Source organism: Anabrus simplex, chromosome 7, assembly GCF_040414725.1.
Source record: "Anabrus simplex isolate iqAnaSimp1 chromosome 7, ASM4041472v1, whole genome shotgun sequence".
NCBI classification, from domain to species: Eukaryota; Metazoa; Arthropoda; class Insecta; order Orthoptera; family Tettigoniidae; genus Anabrus; species Anabrus simplex.
Window position 1 is genome coordinate 293,130,498 of NC_090271.1, and position 25,373 is coordinate 293,155,870.

The window sequence follows — 25,373 nt, forward strand, 5'->3', positions numbered from 1 at the left end:
CTCTCAGTACAAAAAACAATATGCATGACAGAACAAAATTGGTACCGGAAAACATTGAAATGTTGCTTGTGAATTCCTTTTATAGTAATTGAGCGTGTTATTAAATTATAAGTAATTTTTTCATGCCTATTTTGTTGCTTATTTTACACATTAGTGCCTATATGCCTGCCTATTTTAACTGTTTTTAGTGCCAATAATTCTCGTCTAGTCACCACAGCTGTACTTCAGAATTTCCATAACCACACATGCTGGGGTTCTGAGAAATTTTTAATTCTGTGGGGATCCATATGTTCCATATGTAGAGTTTGTGGTTTTTAGCATTTGAGATAAATGCTAAATATGTTGAAACTTTGTTAGTATGTGCTTTCACCTTATATGACCCCTCTGAGTAGTCTCTAGCAATTTGGAATTAGCAACAAAATGCGAAATTGGTTCAAAATGCAAAATTATAGAATTTATGCAAAACAGATGAAAAAATCTCGGTTTTATGCAAAACAAACATACCATCTTTTTAAAACAGATGCATTTTTCTTAAAAATAAGAAATATGTTATTTATTTAGGGCAAAGAATTCCAACAGCACCTTAAATCTCTCAATGTGTGGAATATCTTTCAATGGCCAAAGAGCAGTGCAAACAACGAATCAAGCAGCTTAATACACTTTCAAGCACACTTGTTCATTCACTTTGTGTTGACGACCACCTGCTCATTACAACATTTTAGCATGGCACTAAATGAAATACTGTGTTTACAAATACCCACAGTAGGCGGCAGCACCAAGTGGTTGCAAGTGATAAAAATTATTGTAATCCGTATTGAAGATACTGAATGTAGGATGTTAAATGGTTTATTTTGTCACCTATTCAATACATATAAATTTTTACATTTAGGAATTTATTATTAATCCCACTTGAGATATGTTTCGCCCTTCATTGAGGACATCATCAGTCAAATCACCTCCTCAAGGCAAAAATCAGGTACCTGATTAGTATTTAACATGCACACATTAATATACATTAGAATGGGAAAATTAAGTACGAGAAACACTTGTACAATGGTGATAGTTGACAATATAAGTTTATAGACTAAGTAGTCGGCACCAATGCGTATTACTGGGTAATTTTAGCAGAGCTAGCAGTGGTGCTCCGAAGAATAATTGACACACTCATAGGAAATTACAACGTTTTTACAAATTATTTACATTATAACAGTCAGGAGAGAAAGGGTATAGTGCTCGGTGTAAATGTTTGTAACAAAAATTACTGTCAACGGTTGGTAACTATACAGTAAATTTACATTATCAATTGAACAGTTGAGAATTTACAGTTTATGTACATATTTACAAGAGAGTCGCTTGGTGAGCAGGGATATAACAATGCCTAGCACCAAGTGCGTCCCATTGTTTTAATCGTTGGAAGACGATTGCAGCATTGACATATCAGAAATATGCAGCGTGGTTTAATCTTATTTTATAATCACAGGGGGCAGGGAAAATATTCCATAGCCAACTGAAGTTCTATAGGCATCTAACTGAAAGTTATCTGGTTGAAGTCCCGGGTTCGGTACGTTGAACTTGGTCAGCGTGGACGGAGACTCATAGGGTGTCACTAATTAAACGGTGCATTTGAATGGCAACAATGATGGCAGTTATTTGTAGTTAATTGTATTATTGGGAATATGTTGCAGGTTGAATCTTTAGCTTTTACTTTAGTTAACTCCTTGTAGCTTGGAGTGTTATGTGAAAATATCGATGTGAGATTGCAGTGAGACTTAAAATGATATTACGTAAATGAAAGTATGAAGGACCTCGGGACGAAGTTACTGTTTTTGTTGCTGGTCTGGTGAAACAGAAAGGAGCTGCTTATGTTATGAACTGCAGTGGAGAGATTAGAATGTATAACTACAGAGTCAGAGCGTTGTAGCTGGGATGAGGCATCTTCTCATTTTGTCTGCGAAGAGGAGCCGTAATGGCACGCCATGTTCGTGCCGGTGTGCGCTGGATTCTAGCGTGTTGTTGGAAGTTGTGTTGTATGAAGTGGAAGTTATCTGTAATCGAGATGTTATTAGTATTAATTGGTGTGTAGGAAAAGATCATGGTAAGTAATGAAGAGTAAATGTTATGTTACATACCTGATGTGTCGCTGAGAGGCTATTTGTTGGCGAATGTTGGTTGACTATGAAGGAGGCTCAGTCGGTAATGCGCATGTGTGGGTGGCAATGGCGGCAGGAGGGGATGGGGAGCTTTGGGAGGGAGGAGCATGGGCGGAGTTCATGCGCAGAGGTGAGCTGTATTTGCCTCGTATTACCAGCTACTATTGAAAGTCAAACAAATATGATTTGACCGTAGAAAGTGAAACCAAGCACGGATATTAAAAAAAACGTACTATAACGTTATTCATCCATACAACCATAACACACACTCAAAATCTGTACATTTTACAGAAAAACAAGAATAGTTGGGAAGTATGTCAGAGGTATATGATTTATTGGAAGATGTCCGTGAGCCCCCTGAATCAGTTAGTGCCACTTTGGTAACAGCTTCGCAGGCACTAGTGTGTGTGGTTATTTGGTGCGTGTAATCCAAGAAGAAAATGAATGCAGTACATGCTTGAATAATGTTTACACCTCAGTTAATGCATTCCTATTGATGAACTTTATCAGTCACTCGGATAGAGGAGGCTTGCGATATCCCCAGTCACTTTTTACTGGTCTAATTATGGGGCTATATTAATTTGTTGGGGTTGCTCTACTGTACTGCAAGAACTCTTCGAGTCATTTAAAGTGTGTTAGTATAAAGAATCACCAGGAACATACAAATTGTGGTGGTACCAGGCGAGTTGGCCGTGCGCGTAGAGGCGCGCGGCTGTGAGCTTGCATCCGGGAGATAGTAGGTTCGAATCCCACTATCGGCAGCCCTGAAGATGGTTTTCCGTGGTTTCCCATTTTCACACCAGGCAAATGCTGGGGCTGTACCTTAATTAAGGCCACGGCCGCTTCCTTCCAACTCCTAGGCCTTTCCTATCCCATAGTCGCCATAAGACCTATCTGTGTCGGTGCGACGTAAAGCCCCTAGCAAAAAAAAAAAAAAAAAAAAAAAAAAAAATTGTGGTGGCCAAAATTATGAAACCTTCACTTAGTAATGTAGGGAAGTATAATACAGACAAAGTTTCTAGGTGTTTCTTGTCTGTGGAAACCTCCTCCTCAAGAAGTCCAGAAGCCACAAATCCCTAGAGCACTACTTTATAAGTAAATCACTTTCCTTTTTCTACTATAATTTCAGAGTTTCAAGTTCGTTTATGTGCTTATCTACCTGTATTCCTGTGATAACTAGGGCTGTTTGGTACTGCCAACTAATAATAATAATAATAATAATAATAATAATAATAATAATAATAAGCAGGTAGAGGTTCAGGGCACTCTCTTGCCCTTGGGGTGGGAAACTGCCCCTAAAGGCGGAAGAGCCACTAGATGGCCAACGGCATAGGATAATAATAAATCCAGTAGCGTCTGTTCACCTATTTGGTGCAGCAACTGGTCAGCGTCTGTACTCCGAGTCGGAGCGGCTGCCTCGGAAAACCTTCAGGAACTCACCCACCTGATTGTACTCCGTTCCCTCGGGATCAACCCAATCGCTTTAGAACAAGCACACCATGATTCGTGCAAGTAAGAACAACACTACTCCAGGTGGTATCCAATCCACCCGCCAACTGAAAACAAAGGCGGCAACCGGCCACTCGGATTCTGGAGGAGCCGGGCTGACACGAAAGAGAGAGTCGGAGCTCTCTGGCAAACTTCCCACTAAAACACCCTTCTACATCGGCACGCTAAACATAAACACACTCCTACAAGTAGGAAAACTTCTCAGATTAACATCAGAATTATATCAGCAAAAAATCCAGCTACTCGCCGTACAAGAGACCAGACTCACTGAGTCGGAGACGTCAGAATATGGTAACTACCGCATTTTCAAGAGCAAAACTACACGAACAGTAGGAAAAGCCACACCAATGTTAGGCATGGCCTTTTACGTACACAAAAAGATCGTGAACTCCGTAGAAGAGATCATACCCATAAACAACAGACTAATGACCTTACGACTTCACTGTGCAAATCGCCACTACACCTTTGTAAATGCCCACGTACCCACCAACGACTGCAAAGATCAGAAACAAACAGAAAACTTCTGGAACAAACTTGAAACCACACTCGTCAAAATACCTGAAAAAGACACCATCATTCTCCTCGGCGATTTCAACGGTAAAATTGGTAAAGAAAAGTGCTACAGAAAAACTGCAGGAAGATTCTCAGCACACGAAAAGACCAACAAAAATGGCAAATGCCTCATCGAGCTCTGTCAAGAACACGACCTGAAAATCATGTCAACATCTCTACGGTAAAACCCCAATAAGCTCTTCACATGGGAATCGCCCAACACCTGCTGCGGCAAAAACCAGATCGATCATGTCGCCATCTCCTTCCCAGCACAAAAAGAAGTACACAACGTTCAAGTATGCAGAGGAGCCAACACTGACTCGGACCATCACCTAACAAGAATCAATGTGAAATTTACCCCAAAACGCTTCTACCAGAAATCCAAGGCAAACAAAAAATTGGACACAGCACAAATAAAAACATCAAATCTCAGGGAAATGTGGGAAAAAATCCCAGCCAAAACTTGGAACGAATTCCATGAGAAAATCATGAAGAGTGCATCAGAGCAAATCCCACTACAGAAAAAGAGCAGACACCCGTTTTGGAACACCGAATGTGACCAAGCCATATTGAATAGAAAAAACGCATACCAGAAGTTCATCAGCAACCGTACACCTGAAAACGAAGAAAAATTCCGCGAAGTCCGCAGACAGACCTCTAAACTCATCAGACAAACCAAGAGGAAATACCTGGAGGACCAACTGAAGTCGGCCGAACAGGACTTCCGCAACTACAACACCAGAGATTTTTACAGCATCTTCCGCAACAGATTAAATGGGTACATGCCCAAGAACCTCTGCTTCAGAAAACAAAACGGAAAATTGGCACTCACAGATGACGAAAACACCAAGGAACTCGCGAGATACTTCGAGTCACTACTCAACTGCCCAGAACCAATGGAAAGGTTTCCACTTAAACCCCACCCGAACCCAAACCCAGACTCATCCCCACCTACACAATCTGACGATATTTGGAGACTTCAAAGGTATCTGAGTACCTGGTGATTGACTTGTCTAATCTTGTCAATTTTCAAACAACGTCATTCTCCGTTGATTGTATGGGAACATCACCTTGCTTGGGATTCGTCCGTAAACTCCCAGTAGTCTGCATGGTTCACGCGAGCCCTAACCCTGTGGGAAACTCGCTATCTGCATTGAACTGCCATCTAGCGGCATTCACAGTACTCAACTTGTTCTCGTGATCTCCGTGGATATGTATGACACCGAGTGGTTTTTGTTTTGATTATTGTGGTGGTTGTTGAAGCTTGTTGGCTTAAAAAGATTTGATCTCATCGCTGCTGGTGGAAAATATACTGAAATCTAGTAAAGAAGAAGCTGGAGTCATGGTGTTCGACACTGGATAAATCCCTCGTCAATTGGCGAGAGCCAAAATGTCTGGGTTTACTTTATTTTCTTATAATATGTTCGGTGAGTCTGTAAGTATTGCTGATAATCTTAAATCTTGATCTGGGGTCTGGATTAGACCGAAGAAATGTATGTTAACTGAAAGTGGAACTGTATTGGACTTTCGGTGCGGAAACTTCCAAAATTATTTTGTGCATGGTCCTTCTATAATCAATGCATTTACATTTGAATATGTTTTGCAAGTAATCAGCTTCATTTTCCGTATCAAAATTTCATCACTAAATTTTACACTATTGAGAATCTTCCACCGTTTTGATACTTTATTTTGCCTTTTGGCAAATTTTTTATTTATATGTTAACAGTACATGTTTCGTTCCTTGTTTAGGAACATCCTCAGCTGTTGTAGTGGCTTAGGTGAATGGTTAAAATTTTAAAATACATAGATTTACAAATACATTGATTCACTTAAAAACTAAATACGAATTAAGATAGATGATATTAAAAACAGCGTGGGGTTAGTGTGTTACTGGTATGAGAGCAGATGATTACATGGTTGATTGACTTGAAACTATGTCTATTCATTAGAATAGTTGTTCAAAAAATTTTTTTTCACTTTGTTACATAAAAAGTCTGTATGCAATTAAAATTCCTTAAAAAATATTTGACTTCATAGCATTGTTCGAATTGTTGAAAGTTTTTCTTCCTTTCCTTCCAGGTAAGTTGTTGTATGTTGTGTGCTTGCGTATAGTGCTTTTGACTGAGTCTAATGTGGAAACTTTTGGAGCCGATTGCTGATCTATTAATGTGAAGGGAGCCTCGTTTCAAATTTCTTGCTATAGCTAAGTTCCGATTCTACTGTGACCCTGGAGGGACATTTGATACTGCGTTGCGTCTGGTGAAGTAATGAAGTATTACATAGCCGACTACCCTATCAAATAATTCCGAATCCGCGTCAGTGCTACCCTTTCCCGATCCGTACACTCCAAATATATCAAGTTGCCTGTTATCTTCAGAAATGAGCCTTACACCTAGAATTTCATGTGTTTCATCTAACTTTTTCGTAGCTTACAAATTCTTCTTTCACCAGAATGAACACTTCCTCTTCCACCATTCCTATCCTATCTCTACGATACACACTCCAGTGCCGTGAGTAAATTTCTGCATCCATTATATCATTTATCAGCCATGATTCAACTCCTATTACAATATCTGGTAAATATATATCTATTAAATTACTTAATTCTATTCCATTCTTTACAATACTTCTACAGTTCAACACTAACATTCAACATTAAGTCTGTTTCACGGATATCTGTGAAAATGAATGCAGCACTCACAGTACTGAAGGGACCACCCTACCCGTATGCTCACATGATGCGAGATGATCTTTCCAATATTTGTGGAGAATTGAAGGTGTGTGGTGACAGATTGTTTCCACTGGAAACAAGTACCCTGCTGGAGAGTTGCAGAAACAATACAATGAAAGAGGAAATTAAGATGTAATTTAAGTAGTGTATGCTTAAATGCATAACTAAGCTCCCAAAGCACATGAGTGTCAGTGATACAAACAATTTTTTTCAACAAAGTGTGCAATTTATGTAATCCTGCAGTTGCAGCGCGAAACAGTGGTCTGGAACCCAAATCACTTGTGTGTTCTTGAAGCGTAAGTTGCCATCTTTTAGAAGTATCACAGTTGATCAGTTTATGGAGGGCTGCGAGGCATGTCACCAACAGATGCTGAAAAACATAAAAAAAAATAATAAAACTGACACTCTTCAAATGTTGGTAGCACTTATGTTAACGTTTCCTTCCTTTCCCTCGGCAGCACTGCAGTGTATTTGATCTCCTACGAACAGTGTCCATGTAGAGAATTCTTTTTAGCAAGTACAACATGACTAACTGATAGGTGGTCTCGAATGATGGACACCAATTGGCATCATTGAAATTCCTCTTCCTTGTAGGTCTGTTGTCCGGTGTCAAATTAATATGTTCAGTATAGTATTTTTCACCTTGAAATTGTTTGTACATTTGTAAATATGCATATTTGTGTGTTAATACTTCTTGCAGTCTTACACTGATATTTGTCTTATTTTCTATAGTGCATTCAAAACTGCAGGACAAGCAATGTGTGATTAAAGAGTATGATTTAACTCCCAACTACTGTGTGTACAATTTCACAATTTATGCTTTTTTAACCAGTTTGCTATATAATGCTAAATTTGAGAAGTATAGATGCTACAGAATGCTAAATCTGATTTTTAAATGTTATAAACCACAAACTCTAGCTATACCATACCTGCCAACTATTAGAAATAAAAAATAGGGAGATTTTTTCCATTCTCGGATTTTATCGCGTATAATGCACTACAGTCTTGAGGAAAAAGGGCCTACAGTTACAAGGCGAATTGACTATTAAATTTAAAATCTCAAACCAAGAAAACAGAAAAAATGGTTACAAGAAAATGTAACAAACACGGAACAAAATTCATAATAGTTTCCATTATTAGACTAACAAATGAAAATTCGATTTTATAGGTATCTCTCAACACTTCGAAACAACGTTTGTTATGTTTTGGGGCCATAATGTGAAGAGAAAATACCAGAAACTGTCACCAACACAACTCTCTGAAATACATTCAGCTCATTCAAATTATGAACCAAGAATGAACACAAATGCACCAAAACATGCAAAACTACTGCAAACAAAACAGATCAATGTGTCTCATATCATACGACTTTGACAGGAGGGAAAAGCACAGAACCTAAAGAAAAAATCATGTGGCCTACAACTCCAATGAAACTACGCACAGAAACCATATTAACAGCGCGCATACAAGAAACTCAATCTTTCGTCCTGATTAACGGAATCGCTAGTGTGCGCTAGCCCCTCTTGCTTGTAGGATGATTGCCGTCCCGAATTCCCAGCTTTAAAACACACACGATACTCTGAAACATCGGACGATACACTTGCCAAATAAATACACTTGAAAATGAGGTTGCGTTAATTACACAAGCACACAATCATTTATCCTAAGGGAAGAGTATTGACTGTACTGAGGTTACATTGGTAAAAAATAGGAAGAACTACAAATAAATCGGAAATTCGGAAGATGAGTTAAAAACCGGAAAATTTCCGGGTAAATCCGGGGCAGGTATGGTATACATTGAACGCACTTTTCAGTTAGGGCTAATATCGTCGAACCCATGTCTCTCCCATCATTATGATTGAGAGAGTGTTTTCACCTTTCAATACTTTTATATGCACTATTTTACATAGGACTACTGTCTTCTAATTTGAAGTTAAGAGTTCTTATGTTCTTGATGCTGTTCAGGTAAAATGACAGAATGTATGTCCTACATTTGGTATTAAAAACCCCTAATGTATGAATTTTTTTTCATCATTCTAAAGGGCTTATCTTTTAGGATGGCAGAGGAAACTAGTCTCTACCGTAGTTGAAGTTTGGTGTTGTCTTATATATCAATAAGATGTTATTTGTTAAGGAGTCCAAAAAGTTTTAATTTACTATGAGGAAAACCTTGCTATTGTGACATGGAATGTTAAACTCGCTACGCGGAAATTCGCGTCAATATCCGCCGAAGACTGGAAGTGTAAATGGGAACACACAAAGAAGGTGGAGAAAGGCTTCACGAGAGATAAGGAACCTCTTAGAGTCGTTTGTGATCCAGCTGGGAGCCGACAGAAGTTATGACGGAGGACTCAGTGGAATTGAAGAGCTGTAGAGGACATTATATTCACAAAATGAGCACATAGTTGTTTTATAGATTCTATTATTACAAGTGTCATTTAAGTTATCTTGGTATACATACGTTGCTGCATTTAACTCAGCATATGTAGACCCTTTATGGCGTTTCTTTTTATGAAATTAACTTTGTTTCGGAACCTGAGAACCATTATATTGTTATATAGGCCTATGTCATATCGTTAGGTCACACTTATTTTACAAGAGCGCAACAAAATCTTGGCATTAAGGAGCTAGGGACAAACGATCATGTAGTCTAACCCTGCTTTCTCGCCTTATAGCAAAAGTACTACTATTATTATTATTTTGTTTCACAATCTTTGGGGAATGTTGAATCAATCCTTTCTGTGTGTGTTCTTTTCTTAGTGCCCAGTATTTCTTCATTCTGTCTGATCTTCGTTTCCTCAAATCTTCTGAAAATAGATTTGGCTTTTAATGTAGATTTGTCTTGGAACCTTATATTTCCTTCTTTAGTTATTAGTTTAGCTGTTCGACCGAATGGTGAATTTTCTGTAATTTTTAATTCTACCAGGTCTTTTTCAGTTTTTTTAAACCGGTTCGCTTTTGTTTTGCGGTTATAGAAGAGGTCAAAGATTTGTTCGTTTAATCTATTTAGAGTTCATTATGAGAAGATGACCGTAAAAAATTATCCTCTTTTCTTCGCATAATATCCGAGTTTTTCAATTTTCTTATAGTGTGTTTCATTCTTAACTCATTGCGGTCCGTGGACGGTGTAAGACGTTTAAGCTTGCTCCTATGCTGCGGGCCGCGGACGGCGTAAGACGTTTAATGTTCCGCGTCAAGCATTGCTGTTTATATTCGTCATCTATGCATTCTTACACCTTAGTCAGCATTGCTGGCTGTAGCAGGAAGTTGGTTGATCTTTTTGAGATAACCTTCGCGTTGAGTGGGCTCATGTTTATCTAAGCTTTTTTAGCGGGAATATCTCAGCACTTCCTCGCGCGTCAAGTCGGTACTTGAGATTCCAATGCAGTGCGTGTCGTTCTTACCGAGTGTAGTATAATGGCTTATAAATCAGTTTCTTACGGAAGATTAATTATTAGATTTTGTTCACAATGATTCAGGTGATGAGCTTATTCCTGAAATAGACTCAGACAGTAAAAGTGAGAGTGACGAGGAAATTCCGATTCCCGAACCCGATAGGCCTATAGAGAAAAGTGCCTGGTACATATCATCCTAGTTATTGTCCACCTGTTCCACCATTTACAGAGAATTCATGTATAAATGTTCAAATAGAAAATAAGCAGGATATTTTGAGTTACGTGAGTACTTTCATGAATGACGAATTTTATCAGTATGTGTATGAGCAGACAAATCTATACGCGAGACAAGTGATAAGTGCGGCGCCCCGGCCTTTCACAAAGAATTCGATCATGCAATCGTGGAACCGGGTTAGTCCAAAATCCTGATATAAAAAGATAGTCGACCGAAGACCCTGTTTTTCATACTCCGATATTTTCTAAAACAATGTTCCGAATACGCTTCCTTCATATTCTTTCATTTCTTCACTTCGGTGACAGTAATCATTATGCCGAAAATACAGATAGGCTGTATAAAATTAGACGTATATTGAAACCTGTGACACCAGATATCACACCCTAAATATTTGCTAGAGGTAAGCACAAAGTATCATTTTTCTAACAATTGTAGTTTAGGAGTAATTTTAAATTGTATTAAGTGATACACATCAAGAGGGCCGGGCATGAAAATGGCTGGTCCAGGCATGCAAGTGTCCCGCTCAGAAGCAGGTACTGAACGTGTTAATGTACACTGCTGTTTGTAGAAAGTGAAACACTCGGAAGCAATGGTCTAAAACACGCCAACATTAGAGGACATATAGAACAGTGGAACCATAATAAGTGTTTTAAATTGCAGAGATGGCGTGCACGTAGGTCCAGCAGTGCCCTTCTGTGTGTATGACTGGCCAGGGCAGTGTTACGCAATGCTTAGTCAGTGCGGAGCCGTCATACGAAGTGGAAACGTGTACGTAAGTGCCACTATGCCTCGCTGACATCACAGGAGGGAATATCAGCATGCGAGTGCATTCGAACGGGGCAGAATGATAGGACTCTGGGAGACGGGCCTGTCGTTCCGTGATATTGTGGCTCGTACAGTGTATGCTGCTTTAACAGTGAGGCGTATGTAGAACCAGTGGAGAGAAGAGGGCCGTACACAGCGCCGACAGGGTACTGGACGACACAATGTGACCACAGCGCGAGATGAGCGCCATCCTGTAAGCTTGGCTGTAAGGGACAGAACATCTTCGTCCATAGTGTTGGCTCGACGTTGGAGCACCGCAATGGGTGTGGGGATGTCTGCATCGACGGTTTGACGCCATCTTCTGAGGGCCGGACTGGTGGCATTGTGCTGGCTTCCATTAAACAGCAACCACCAACGCCGTAGACTGCAATGGGCATGTGAACACCGACACTGGCGTGGCAAAATGTAGCGTTTTCGAATGAGTCCCACTTCAACCTGTCCTACAATGATGGCTGCATACATGTTATACGCCGCTGTGGTGAACGCCATCGGGCAGCTTGTATTGCTGAGCGCCAAGTGTGATGTTTTGGGGCGTAATTGCCTATAACATGCGATTTTGCTTCCTACGCCTTGAGGGCAATCTGAACATCTACCACTACATCAGGGAGGTTTTACAGCCAGAGGCAGTGCGCCTCCTACAGGCCGTTCCAGACGCCATATTACAGCAGGACAATGCCAGGCTGCATGTGGCGAGGAAAGTGCAAGCCTTCTTTGAAGGACGACGGATACCAGTGCTTCCCTGGCCTGCACGCTCGCCGGATATGTTACCCATTGAACATGTCTGGGATATGGTCGGTCGGCACCTTGTTCGTTCAGGTCCTCCTGCAGCCTCTGTTGATGATTTATGGACGCGCCTACAAACCGCATGGCAGAGTATTCCCCATCAGCATATTTAGGCGCTCTGATTCCATGCCATGTCATCTAGCGGCTCTGATTGCAGCGCGTGGTGACGCTACGCCGTACTGAATTTCGACGGTCAGCTTGCATGTACAGTTCTGTAATTATAATCATTTGTGTCTTGTCATGTCCCTAATATGTGGAAAAAACTGCATTGTGATCACAGCTATCAGTCTTGGTGTTCCACTTTCTACAAACAGCAGTGTATGTTATTATTATTATTGTATTATTATTATTATTATTATTATTATTATTATTACTACTACTACTACAAGATATTAGAATCATTCCGTATTGACGGTTTTCACTTTACAAAGGCAAAAAATGAGAATATCCTCCTATTCAATACATCATATATTCCGTCATTAGACGGAGCAAACAAATTCAAACATGTTTCAGTGAAAAAATTTACATAATATAAGTTGAAAAAATGCTAAAAAACATAATGAAAGAGCAAATGAAAAAACAAACAGAGCCTAGACGGAAACAAAATTAGCACAAATATACAATATTTACATCAATATGCAGAGCAAAAAACAACTTATTGCGACAAAATTCAGTGAAACAGGTGTTAATTAAAAATAATAATTGAAACTAAAAACTGCGTTAACCTAAGAAACAAGGGAATGAGAAAACAAATGATGCAGATGGAAATGAATTAATAGTAGCACAAGGTGAGGTTGTGGACTTCATAGTTTACAAATTATTGGTTTAGTAAAAATGACAAAACAGTTTGAAATTGCTGTCAAAATCATCCTAGTAGAAACACATCACATCAAATTGGTCAGGAGGAGAATGTGAGCAAACATTTTTGAGAAACCAAGGCTGATATAACCTGCAGGCGAAAAGCCTCGGACAAGGAGAAAAAACACCAATGAAATTTAAGGCTTTAGAAATAGCAGCATTCTCAATATCTTCTCAATCTAGCGGTCCATTTCTTCATTATTGTTTCATAATGTTGGCTGGGATCGGAAGGGCCGCGTATAATATTATTATGCGTGAATGGTCCCTTTTGGAACACATGAAGCTTTATTTACGATTTCGTTTGCGGAGGATCCAGGATGCTTTCATCTGTTCACTAGAGATCCTCTTCCTTCTGTCCACTTGGTACCTGCTCTTTTTGATACTTCATTCTCAGGAGTAACTTCCCACTTGTCAATTTTCTTTCTATATATATTTCGATTAAAAATTTCTTCAGGTCGAATTTGTGTGTTCTTCATGTCCGCTTTTGTTTGTTGTGTCCAAGGGAAATTCTTCAGTTTATCAACTCTTTCAAGAATTTGGTGGGTTAGTCTAGTTACTGGGAGCCTCTTAACATGTCCATAAAATTTTAGCCTCCTTTTCTGAGATCTGCTGCAATATTAGATAATTTTTCTGTGGATTTCTGGGATTGGAGGCTGTACCCTTCTTCCATGTGCCTTGGTCCTAAAATTTTCTATGTTATTTTTCACTCTTCTTTTGGGATATTTTCGAGCTTGCCCTTTTTATGAAGCATTAGAGTTTCCCATGCATACAATTTGATTACAGTATTGTAATGTTTAATCTTAATGTGAAGAGACATACATTTTTTGTTGTAGATTTCTCTTGTTCTCCCATATGCTCCTCAGTTTTTGGACACTGTTGTTTTGGCCTATTTTTCTTGTCCGGTTGGTTCAAGGATTTCGCCGAGGTATTTGAAGTAAGGGACTCTGTTGATTTGTCCGATTTTGTACCGAGACTATGAATGTCCAGTTTTGAACAGAAAAATCCAGTTTTCTAGAAAGAGATATGAGGTCCGACTCTTCTGTCACATTTTTGAAAAATTTCAACTTGCTTTATCGCTGTGACTTCATCGCTGGACAAAAGGGCCAGGTCATCTGCAAAGGCTAAGCATGGAATTTCAAGCTTGATTTTTTGTCCCAATGTTTACTGGGTTTCAGCTATTTTGGGCTTTCAGTTCTTTTTCCCATTCCCTCATCACCTTATCTAGGATGAGGTTGAAAAGGAGAGGTGACAATCCATCCTCTTGCCGGACACCAGTTTTTGTCAGGAATTTGTCTAAGATTTCTCCCATGAATTTCACTCTTGACTTCGTGTCAGTGAGGGTCTGTTTGGTCAAGTTTAGAGTTTTAGAGTCTAGTCTTTGTTCTTTCAGGATGCTGAACAGAGATATTGACAATCAGTTGGATCATAAGCCTTCTTGAAATCCACGAAGATACAGAAGATTGGGAGGTTTCTGAGGGCCCTGAATTTTAAAGCGTTTTTGAGGTTAAAGATCTGTTCAGTGCACGATCTGAGAGCGGAACCCAGGTTGATATTTACCAATCTTATGGAGTTGTTCTTGTATTCTTTTCAAGAGGCATGCAGAGAAAATTTTGTAGCCGACTTCATGGAGGGAGAATCCCCTATAGTTGTTGACATCAGTTTTGTCTCCTTTTTTGTGAAGTGAGTGAATCAAGGCACATTTCCAGTCTTCGGGGAGTTTTTAGTTTTTCCAGATTTTCTGTATGATTTCTGTAAGTTTTTTGAGTGAATTTTGACCAAGATTATTAAGGAATTCTGCAACAATCCCATCTTTTCCTGAGGTTCTGTTCTATAGTTGTTTAATGTGCCTCTGAATTTCTTCCTGGTTTGGTGGAGGTGATTCCGGGTGAGTGAAACCAAATGCTTCAAGAAATCCTTCAGTGGGTTCGGGGCAGTTAAGAAGTTCTGAGAAGTATCGTGCAAATTCTTGGCATTTTTCTTTATTAGTAAGTGACAATTCTCTGTCTTGTTTCCTGAAATGTAAGTTCTGTGGAATGTATCCACAGATTTTATCTGTGAACATTCTGTAGAAATCCCTTGTGTTGTGGTTTCTAAAGTTTTCAATTGAGTCCAGCTGTTCTTTCAGGTGCTTTCTTTTTTCTTGCCCGATGGTTTTGGATACATGTTTTCTGGTCTCATAAAATTCTTGTTGAGATTCTTCAGATTTTCTACTGTTGTAATTCTGAAACGCAGATTTTCTTATTTCTAGGGCTTGGTTGCATGCTATGTTCCACTAGGGGGGTTTTGTATTCTTTTTTTGAGGGTACCATTTCTCGTGCCTTCTGTATGATTTTGATGTGGAATTCTTCCCCATGATTTTGCAGGTTGATTTTCTCATGTTTCTTTTAGATCAGTAAGAGGGATCCTTATATCAAATTTCTGTTGTTGGATTTTCTTGGGGTGGTATTTTTGGAGTAAATTTTACTACATGTAATTTTTCTTATGTTGGCCAAACTGGCCGCAGCTTCTCCACCAGATACGCCGGGCATTACAATGCCCAAAGACACAACAAATTCTCCGCAATGGCCAACCACATGAGGGACACAGGGCATAAATTCACCACAATAGAACAAGACCTCCATATCCTAAAGTGTCAATAAAAGTAAACTCATGACAGAATATGAAAACTTATTTATTTTCCTCGACCAACATGTTAATAAAGATAAGAACCTAAATGACACTATTGATAAAAAAAGCCCCTTGTATGAACAGATCCTTATTTTATTACGAGAATCAACTCCCCTCACCAACATATTCTTAAAAATCTTCAACCTCACATCAATTAGTGTTCCCACCTCCCCTACAGCTAATATACCCCCCTCCCTTCCCCCCCGCCGCTAGTACCTCTAATTCAAATACAACCAATAAACCCATAGCCACACCCACCGTAACATCGCTCCCTCCAATGGCCTTACACCGATACAACACGCGCAGTAATACACTCTCTTCCTTCCCTCCCATCAATAGCAGCTCCACTCCAATAGTTACGTCAAAGCAAACAGATCCCCCTCCAACACAAACCTTCAGTTATAACACACGTAGCAAGAAGTCTACTGTTGCAAATACTTCTAACTCATAACGTTACAAACTATCTTTGTCACCATCAAATGGTAAGTGCACACGATTCTACTTCAATGTTTTCAAATATCTTTTCACACAATTAACTCTACGTTTCTTGCTTCCTTTTACAGATTCCACTATTATATGCCTTTTCAACTAGAATATCCACAAACTCACAATTTGCAACATTTGAGCATTACTTCAAATTTTGAGATGGTCCATAGAGATCCTATTTGAAACTGTTCAACTTCTATTCTACAACTTCACCATATGCCTCTGACTTTCGTCTTTTATCTTCAAGATCATGATTAACTTCGGATCTCTCGACTAACCTTTGACTTTTATTTTCTCTTCTTTACTTTGATTACATACGATTTTTCGCCATCGTCTAATAATAACCGCCAGACCATCAACTTTATTTTTATGCAATCTTACTACTTGATGTATAACAATCTGTTGTTTTATCCATTGCACTTATTTTAGCAGCCTTCTAATGTTAATTTTGTTAATACTTCCACTATTATCTCTCATCACATTGTATTTTTTAAACCATCATTGTTATTTTTAATGTTATTTTACTTCAAATCTCTTGAAGATTTTAAATTTCATTTCATTATTACATGTTATTTAGATGCTTAGTTTTAATTTAAGGTTAAGACTATGGCTGATGATGCCTTCAGGAAAGGCGAAACATGTACCACTATTAGTTAACAAATTTATGTAAATCATCCAAGACTAGATTTCGTATTGATTAGGTGGTCTAATAAATAACTTACTGTTATTATTTCAATCAAATATCATCAATATGGACCAAAAATGATATTTATTACATGTAATGACTCCAAGGGAGTCGAAACTGGTCTTCGCCCAATAAATTGAATATATTTTACAATGTGTTGAATGGTGGAACATTCCTCAAACTCTATCTCTCTCTCTCCCCCCACTGGCATGGCGCTTTATGATACCTCCCTTAATGTCTTCCCTATTGAAAAGAGATTTTCCCTGTTACCCGCCTTAAGGTGACATACAGTTTCAGACTGCCCTAGTGCCAGCATTGATTCTGAAATTGCAAACCCTGAGGTATGTCCCTGGTGTTTTACTTTGGATCTTAAGTCTCAAGAGTGGTTTTTTAATTATGTAACAGGTTTACTAATCTTGCCCCATACTATTGAAAATTATTTTTCTCCTTTGTTGTTTTCCATTGTTTCAGTCTATAAAATCTTTAAAATTCAAAATATTGTCTATATTTTAAATATTTAATTGAACATTTTAAATGACAACTTACCCATCTAAATTTTCAACACCAAACTTTTCCACCTGATGTGAGATGACTTCACCAGAATTCTTAGAGAAAGGTGTTGATGAGAGTGAAGAGAGCAAAGTTCGTGAGAATGCCTGAGTTGTGCAAGTCTCATCCGACATTTCAGGGCACAAAGGGCCAACTCCAAGATCATCATCTTCCTGCTATAAAACGCATCAAGGCAATTGCATAAATAAAAACAAGCAAACAACCTCCCTATTATACATTCTCTCTGTCTAGCTGCATAGCTTGCAGAAATTCTGAAATGGCAAGGAATAAACACAAAAATCCCAGCATGCTGTGAAGGGAAGATATATATAAAGGATAAACATTAATGACAGGCAAGTGTGGGCAGGTGGTGTCATTCTCAGATTTTGTGTGACATTAGTGTAAGGAGAAAGGAAGATAAATGTAAGCAGATGAAAAGGTTTATACTGGTTGTTAGACCAATAGAGCAGCAGAAAATTAACAGAAAAAAAAGGGGGGGGGGGGGGAGGAGAAGAAATAAACCTCTAAAAACTGGGACTGATCAGGAAAGAACCCTTCGATGAAGAGTCCAGTATCTTTGTTTTTTCTTCATGGCCTTTTTCACGATTTATTGGGGTTGGCACTGACATTGGATTCGGCACAGTTTTAAGGCGATATGCCAGATAAAGACTCCAGTATGATGTATAGCACAAACAAGTTCAGCAACAAATAATCATTACGAGTCAAAGTTGCATACACCTTAAACATACCCCTCCTCCTTGGCTCACAATTTGTAAACAGAAGGAGCAAAGATTTCAGGTACAAATCGAATGAATTCTTATTCCAAGTTAGAAGTCATCCAACAGATTACCATCCCTTTACACATTTCAGACCTGATGCTATTAGCAGTGTAAGATCTTACAATTTCTTTCCAAAGCAAAAAAAAAAAAAAAAAAAAAAAAAAAAAAAAAAAAAAAAAAAAAACTGCATAATAGGAATGGAATACCACAGTAAAACTTAGCAAACTCCATGAAAAAAGAATCTTACGACAATCATGTTACCACAACAAAGATAGAGTAGAACTTAGATCTGTTGTAATTAAAGAAAAAAGAGGAATACAGTTGAACCTGACTTATATGTATATCAAGGGGAAGAGAAAAAACTACTTGTAACTCAGAATTACCTAGAAATCAGACTTACACAATACATCGCATATTTACTGAAAAACCAACGGAATAGACCCACATGTGTAAATTCTTGCAAATAATAAATACGTTAAGACAGAAAATATGAAATTGAACTTCGTCCAGCCTTAAAGAAATCATATACAGTAGTACATTTTTTGCAAAGTTTGTAATGAATTCAAAGCATTTTTCACTACGACTGCACTTAACACTTCACTCAGTTCAGGTATTCCAAGATCCAAGTCGTTATCTCCATCTCCATCACTGTCACTATCGCTTGTAGCTGGTCCATCACCATCGTGTTGTTGGCATACATCAGTAATAATCTCTTCATCCGGTAGTTCTCCACATACAGCCAGATTATCATTGAAATGCACAAAAGTATCTAATTCTACACACTCTGGCAGAGTTAGCTCATTGCCAGACAAAACTTCGTCCCCATAATCATCATTAGAGGCAGCCTCTTCTAGTAAGACACCAGCTTTGGGGAAACAGTTGCTGATTCTGGAGGATGACACCTGCTTCCAGGAATAAAGTCCATGGCTTGTAGCAAGCGTTCATTTCCTGCATCACTCGGTGTTATTAAATGTGGAACCAGCATTTTTCTATAATGTCCTTTGAAATTTACAATGATGCCCAAATCAAGCAGTTGTAGAACACTGGTACAGTTAGGAGGGAAAAATTCCACTCGAAAATTCTCCAGAAAGATTTGAGGTGGATGTGCTGCACATTGATCCATAAGAAGAAGGATCTCCTCTTGTTTCTTTTTCATTTTAGTGTCCAGTTTTTTCAATCACTGTTCCATTAGAACCATAGTCATCCAAGAATTTCTGTTGGATTCATATTCCGTAGGTTTTGTATTCGTACCTTTAAAACACCTCGGATTCTTAGATTTTCCTATCACGATTAGGGAGGAAGTTTGTCAGATCCATCAGCATTGGTGGCGAGTAGTACTGTTACACAAATTTTACTTTTCTTCCCTCCAAGGCATGAGCCACTTTTTTCAGCTAATGTTTTATTAGGAAGGAGGTTGTAGAATAGGCCGGTCATCATAATTGTAGATGTATGGAGGCCGATAATCACTTGTGATACCCGGCAGAACCTCTTCTTTCCAGCGTTGCACCGTGACGTCGTCCACAGCTTTTGAGTCACCGCGAAATGTTCTCCCAGTAATTTCACGACGATCTTTACATCCTTCCAATCATCCTGATGAAGCCTTGAAATCAGCAGTGATAATCGTCATTTTAGCTGAATCTATCGCCTTTGCCACTAACTGGTACAGCTACAGCCCAGTTTTGCTGGAACCATGTGAAAAGTGCTTTCTCCAAATCTACGTACCTTCCTTCTTGCCGACTGCTGTGCTTTGCTGATTTTGAACCCAGTTTTAAGAACTTGTCCAAAATGAAGTTTCTTTTACTGATGACTGTACATAACATGGTATAAGCAATCCCTAAGTCTGAAGCAATTTCAGTTTTTGTTTTGTGTGGATTAGCGTCCACTTCTCTTATAAATTTACTTTTTCATCTAGGGTATAACTTTTCTTCCTTTTTCTGTTCACCATGGCTAATCAAAAGCAACTAAATGACAAAACTACTGTTCAACAGTAAATATTAGATAATGGCATTTTACTTTTTACACTTTACATTTTACTTCTGCACCAAAACTGCCCACTTTGCTTGTAATGTATCTTAATCTTTGGCGGCATTTGAAGGTCAAAAAACGACGAAGGTAGAGGAGGAGCTAGAAGGAGAGTGAAGGGGACTTGCTCGGTTGGCTTTTATTATGCCGCCAGTAACTAAGAGTCAACAATGTCACTCGGTGAAACTCTGTGCTCTGTTTCAGCACCGAAACTCGACTGCTTTAGTTCCGCCTACGCCAACAAAGAGAAAACTTCGTAAATACAGTAGGTTCTTTTAATAAAGCATGTGCTCATAATTATGCAAAACTCAGTTATATTTCACTGACAATACGTATAACAGCGAATTACGTATGAACGGATTACGTATAAATAAGGTTTAATTAACATGCTTTTAAATTACATTTGTCAGGACCTAAATGAAATTATGTACTAATACGAATTACGCAGAATAGAGTTACGTATAAAGCAGGTTCAACTGTATTAAGAGAAAAGTTTAGCGACACTATGACATAGGAAAAAACGTGGGTAAAGATACTATCAGAGAACTGTTAATCTTCAACAGGGATGTACTGAAACACTACCTATGGATGTCTCACAAGTGGTACACGCTATATGATTGTCGATAGTCATTTGTTCCTCTACGTTTTAATGGAAGTTGCCTAGTTAATTGATGAACTTAAATTTTGAATATATCGCAACAGCACGAAAGAAAACTGTTTTGCCTGACTATTTGAACTATTCCAATGTTCCAAAATCAAGGTCAATCGTATTCATACCAATTTACTAAGGAGGAGCCCTTCCGTAAAAAAGTGATTGCATGAACTTCATAGACAGTACCTAAGAAATAAAAGTGTGACTCATAATATCAATGTCTGCTCCAAGCATTTTGCAGTTGAAGAATTTGTCCTTACTGAAACGAGTGAATGAGATAATTAGTTCTAATTATAAAATAATTTTATAATAAGTTAGTGACATTCTGATTAGTTAATATGACCTATTTCAATCTTTTTAACTGGGCTGAGTAGCTCTGATGGTAAAGCTCTGGGCTTCTAAGACCAACTTGGCAGGTTTGATCCAGGCTCAGTCCAGTAGTATTTGAAGGTGCTCAAATACTCCAGCCTCGTGTCGGTAAAGCTGAGACGGGCAACGCGTACCCAGCAGCATTCAAACAGTTCGGCAAACGTTTGATTTCCCTGGCCACTCACTGGTCTAGCAGGGGGTGATTTATGATGGCAGTGGGCTTTAAAACCAAAGTTCGCATTCCCCTTCAGAAATCCTTACAGCTCTGTTGCCAATGCACCTCTTGTTAAATAGACGTCAGTCTCTTTTTTCAGCTTAGACAATTCACACTTGCTTTGTTCGCTGTTTGAAAGTTTTGGATTATTTCTTTGCTTTGTTAATTAATATTTGTGAAGTGTGTTGCTTTTCACTTCACTTCATGGAGTAATGTGGAGGCCGTGCGAATCACACCTGGAAATTATTGCATCAGAAAATCCGGAATTAAATCTGCCAGTGCATGCAAACGATCCTCAACCGAGCACCAGTAGCAGTGATATTTGACCGAATAGTACTGGTTCCGCGTCCGTGAGTGATACTCTACCAAGTAGCAGTGGTTCCATGCTCATGAGTGATACTCAGCCAGGTAGTAGTCGTTCCGCGGAGAAAAGAAAGGCGACTAAAACTTTAAGTAAGCAAAGTCAACAGTTGGTATGTAACGCATAGAAATAAGTTATGAAGAACAACGTACGCAAGGGTTATATTTCGGAGACAGCAAAAATGTTGAAACTTAACAGGAAAATGGTAAGTAAAATAGTAAGGAGGGGACCTACACCTCTAAAAAAGTGTGGTAACAATAGGATTATCTTTAATAGAATTGATGATTTTTCCTGTGACTTTGTGAGACACGAGGTATATACATTCTTTACTAAGTCACCAACCACACAGGAACTGTTAAAACATTTGAAAAATGTGCGTGACTTTCCTTATAAAAAAACTACTCTACGACAGCTGTTAATAAAACTCTGGTTTTGTTTCCATATTCTGAGGAAAAAACAGATTGTAATGGAATCTGCTAGAATAGTAGCTTGGCGATATAAATTCACAGACCGTCTCCGGAAGTTGCGTTCCGAGAGGTGCAGAGTTGTCTATCTAGATGAAACTTGGTACGATGCTCATGACATTGTGAAGAAAGGGTGGGATGATGGAACATAATGAGGCAAGCATATTATGGTATTGCATGCTGGAGGCAGTGAGGGTTGGGTTGAGAATTGCCTTTATTTGTCGGCTAAAAACATTAGAGACTGCAAAGCTGATAGCCATAACAAAATGACAGCTCAAGTTTCCGAAAACTGGTTTAGGACTCACCTTCTAGAGAACCTACCACGTGACCGAGAATGTGAAATCGTGATGGTCAACGCAAGCTATCATTCGCGGTAGCTGATTAGGTTTCCTTCCATGAACACTAATATTAACACTAGAACAGCGGAAGGGGTCAAAATGACAGCCACGTTCAATTTTTCTTTAATAATGTGTGTACTATTGTATCATTTTTCTTCAAATATCTTGACGTCTCGTTTTTCATCCCGTTCACAGCGCTGTATTGCACCCAGCAAAATATTTACATTTTCAAATTATTTTTGATGTGGCATACCCTGGACAGCGGGAGGGGTCATTTTGACACTTGTACAATATTTCTTATTACAGCAGTTTGCATTGTCAGACAACAGTGTGTACCCAGCCATTATTATTAGTATTGTTGAGCTCTTACTGTCAGATGAGTGTTCCAGTAGCGGGATTATTGTATTCATCTCATCATTTAAAAAGTGTTCCTTTTACAGACATGTCAAGCTATGATTGCCTTCCTGCTTACGAGGTTACGAGGTGTCTTGTACGCTAGAAAATTGAGACATCGAGTCTGAAAGTGAACTCTCCGACTCAGATGGTGATTTTTTGCTTGAAACAAGCGAGACTAGCGAGGATGAAGACCATAACGAGACAGAGGATGAATTATCTGCAGGAGAAGTCAAAAGTGCTAATCTGCCTTCGAACTCACCTCAAATGTCTCAGTTGATTCATCAGTGAAGGCGGTCGCCCGAGACGGAACTGAGTGGAAGGTCTTGGATTCGAACTCTTCATCTGGAAGGCGGGCTGCAGTGAACGTGCGGGGATGTCCCACAACATATTCTTACCATCGAGTTGACGACTGTCATTAGAGCCTTTCGTCTCCTCTTTGATGAATCTTTGTTTAATCTAATGAAATGACACAAAATCAAACACTCAGAAAGAACTCCGGAACGTGGACTGGACCATGTCGCTCGAGGAGGTGGGCTTTATAATTGCCATCATATATACCCATGGTGTCCTGTGTTCGAAAGGTCTTCCTGGGGATGAACTATGGTCGTGTTCTTGTGGACAGCAATTCATGAATGACATAATGTCAAATGATAGATTTCGATAGCTTCTCAGATTCCTCCGTTTCGATGAGAAATCAACCCGAGCTGAGCGCCTGCCAGCTAACAGGTTCGCTCTTGTCTCTGAAATCTGGGACAAATTTGTGGAAAATTACCTTCACTGTTTCCGCCCAAGTAAAAATATTACAGTCGATGAACCATTACTTTCCAGCAAGGCCAGGTGCAGATTTACCCAATTTGACAAACAAGCCCGACAAATATGGACTCAAATTCTGGATTGCTGCATATGTGAACTCAAAATATATCTCCAATACCTTTCCATATCTTGGTAAAGTCGACGCGCGTCTGGATAAGTAGCCACTGGAAGAGTACGTAATACTTCGCCTCATGCAGCCATTTCTAAACCAAGGGAGAAACGTGATGACAGACAGCTTCTTCACTTCACTCCAACTTGCTAAGTAGCTCCAAGAGAAAAATACTTTGTTGGTGGGAACAATCAACCCGATTCGTCGGGAAATCCCTACTGAGGTGAAGAAGTCCAAGTTTCAGTTGTACTCTACAACCATCTTGCAACAGACTGAGAACCCACAATGCACCTTGACAGTGTACCAAGGGAAGAAGAATAAGAACGTCCTTCCTCTCAGCATATGGCACGATCAAGTAACAATGAGCACAGAGTGAAAAAAAAAAAAAAGAGCCAGAAACTGTTACTTTCTACAATGGCACGAAACACGGGGTAGATGTTGTCGACCAAATGTCCCATAAATATACCACTAAGGCTGCATGCAGAAGGTGGCCAAAGCATGTCCTTTACAATATCCTAGACGTAACAGCTATCAATGCTTGGGTCATTTACAAACAAGTAACGTGTAGGAAGATAAAGCGGAAGAAATTAATACTCCAGCTGGCAAGTGAACTAACAAGGTGGGATGAGCAAAGGCAACAACAACAACAACAACAACAACAACAACAACAACAACAACAAGAGGAGGAGGCTGTGGGACCCTGTCCATCTAAAAATCAGAAGAAGTGGCAAGTCAGTCTGCGTAAAGGCAACAAGTCTAGCGATGCCTGCAGCAAGTCCCTCAAAGCAGTATGCAGAAAATGTGCACGAAAAGTAGAAGTTGTGTTTGCAAAATGTGTTTAGGGTATTTTTAATTTTCCTAAAGAATTTCTAAAAGTGTATTATTGTTGCAATGTGAACGACTGACTAATAAAATGGGTTCAATTGGACAATTTTTTGTAAACTCCTTAGAAAAACAAAAACATGGTTCAGTTGTTTGTGATTATGCATGTGTCCATCAGTAACATAAAAGTTCCATACACTAATGGCAGGTCTTTATGTGTAAAATAAAGTTGTGGAAACTAAGGAGAAGAATATACATGCCTTAGTGTGTTCTATTTTGAACCTTTTCAAGCATTTCCCATGATGGGTAAAAATGACCCCTTACCGCTGTTCTAAGAATGTTAGATTCTCCGCCGTTCTAGTGTTAACGATATCATTAAGTTTATGAAGTACAATAACATTCCCGTGCCAAAACCTAAACCTATGAAGCCAGTTATGTTGCAGGAAATCAAATCAGCCAATATCAGCAAAAGAGGAGATCGCAGCCTCATGTGGACACGAAGTTATGCAACTCCCTCCATATTTCTGTATTTTAAAACCCATAGAAATGATCTGGTCTCAGCTGAAGGCATATGTTAGGAAAAATAATGTTACATCAACTTTGAGTGCT

At 39.0% G+C, this 25,373-nt stretch overlaps 1 protein-coding gene across 1 annotated transcript in view; it reads right to left on the minus strand.

Annotated features, from left to right (window-relative positions):
• Window positions 1-25,373, minus strand: part of LOC136877585 (mitotic checkpoint serine/threonine-protein kinase BUB1) — a 402,777-nt gene that overhangs the window by 148,049 nt on the left and 229,355 nt on the right. The window contains exon 11 of the mRNA XM_067151742.2: window positions 17,423-17,601. Coding sequence (XP_067007843.2) covers window positions 17,423-17,601 — 179 coding nt within the window. The remainder of the gene's footprint in view (window positions 1-17,422; window positions 17,602-25,373) is intronic.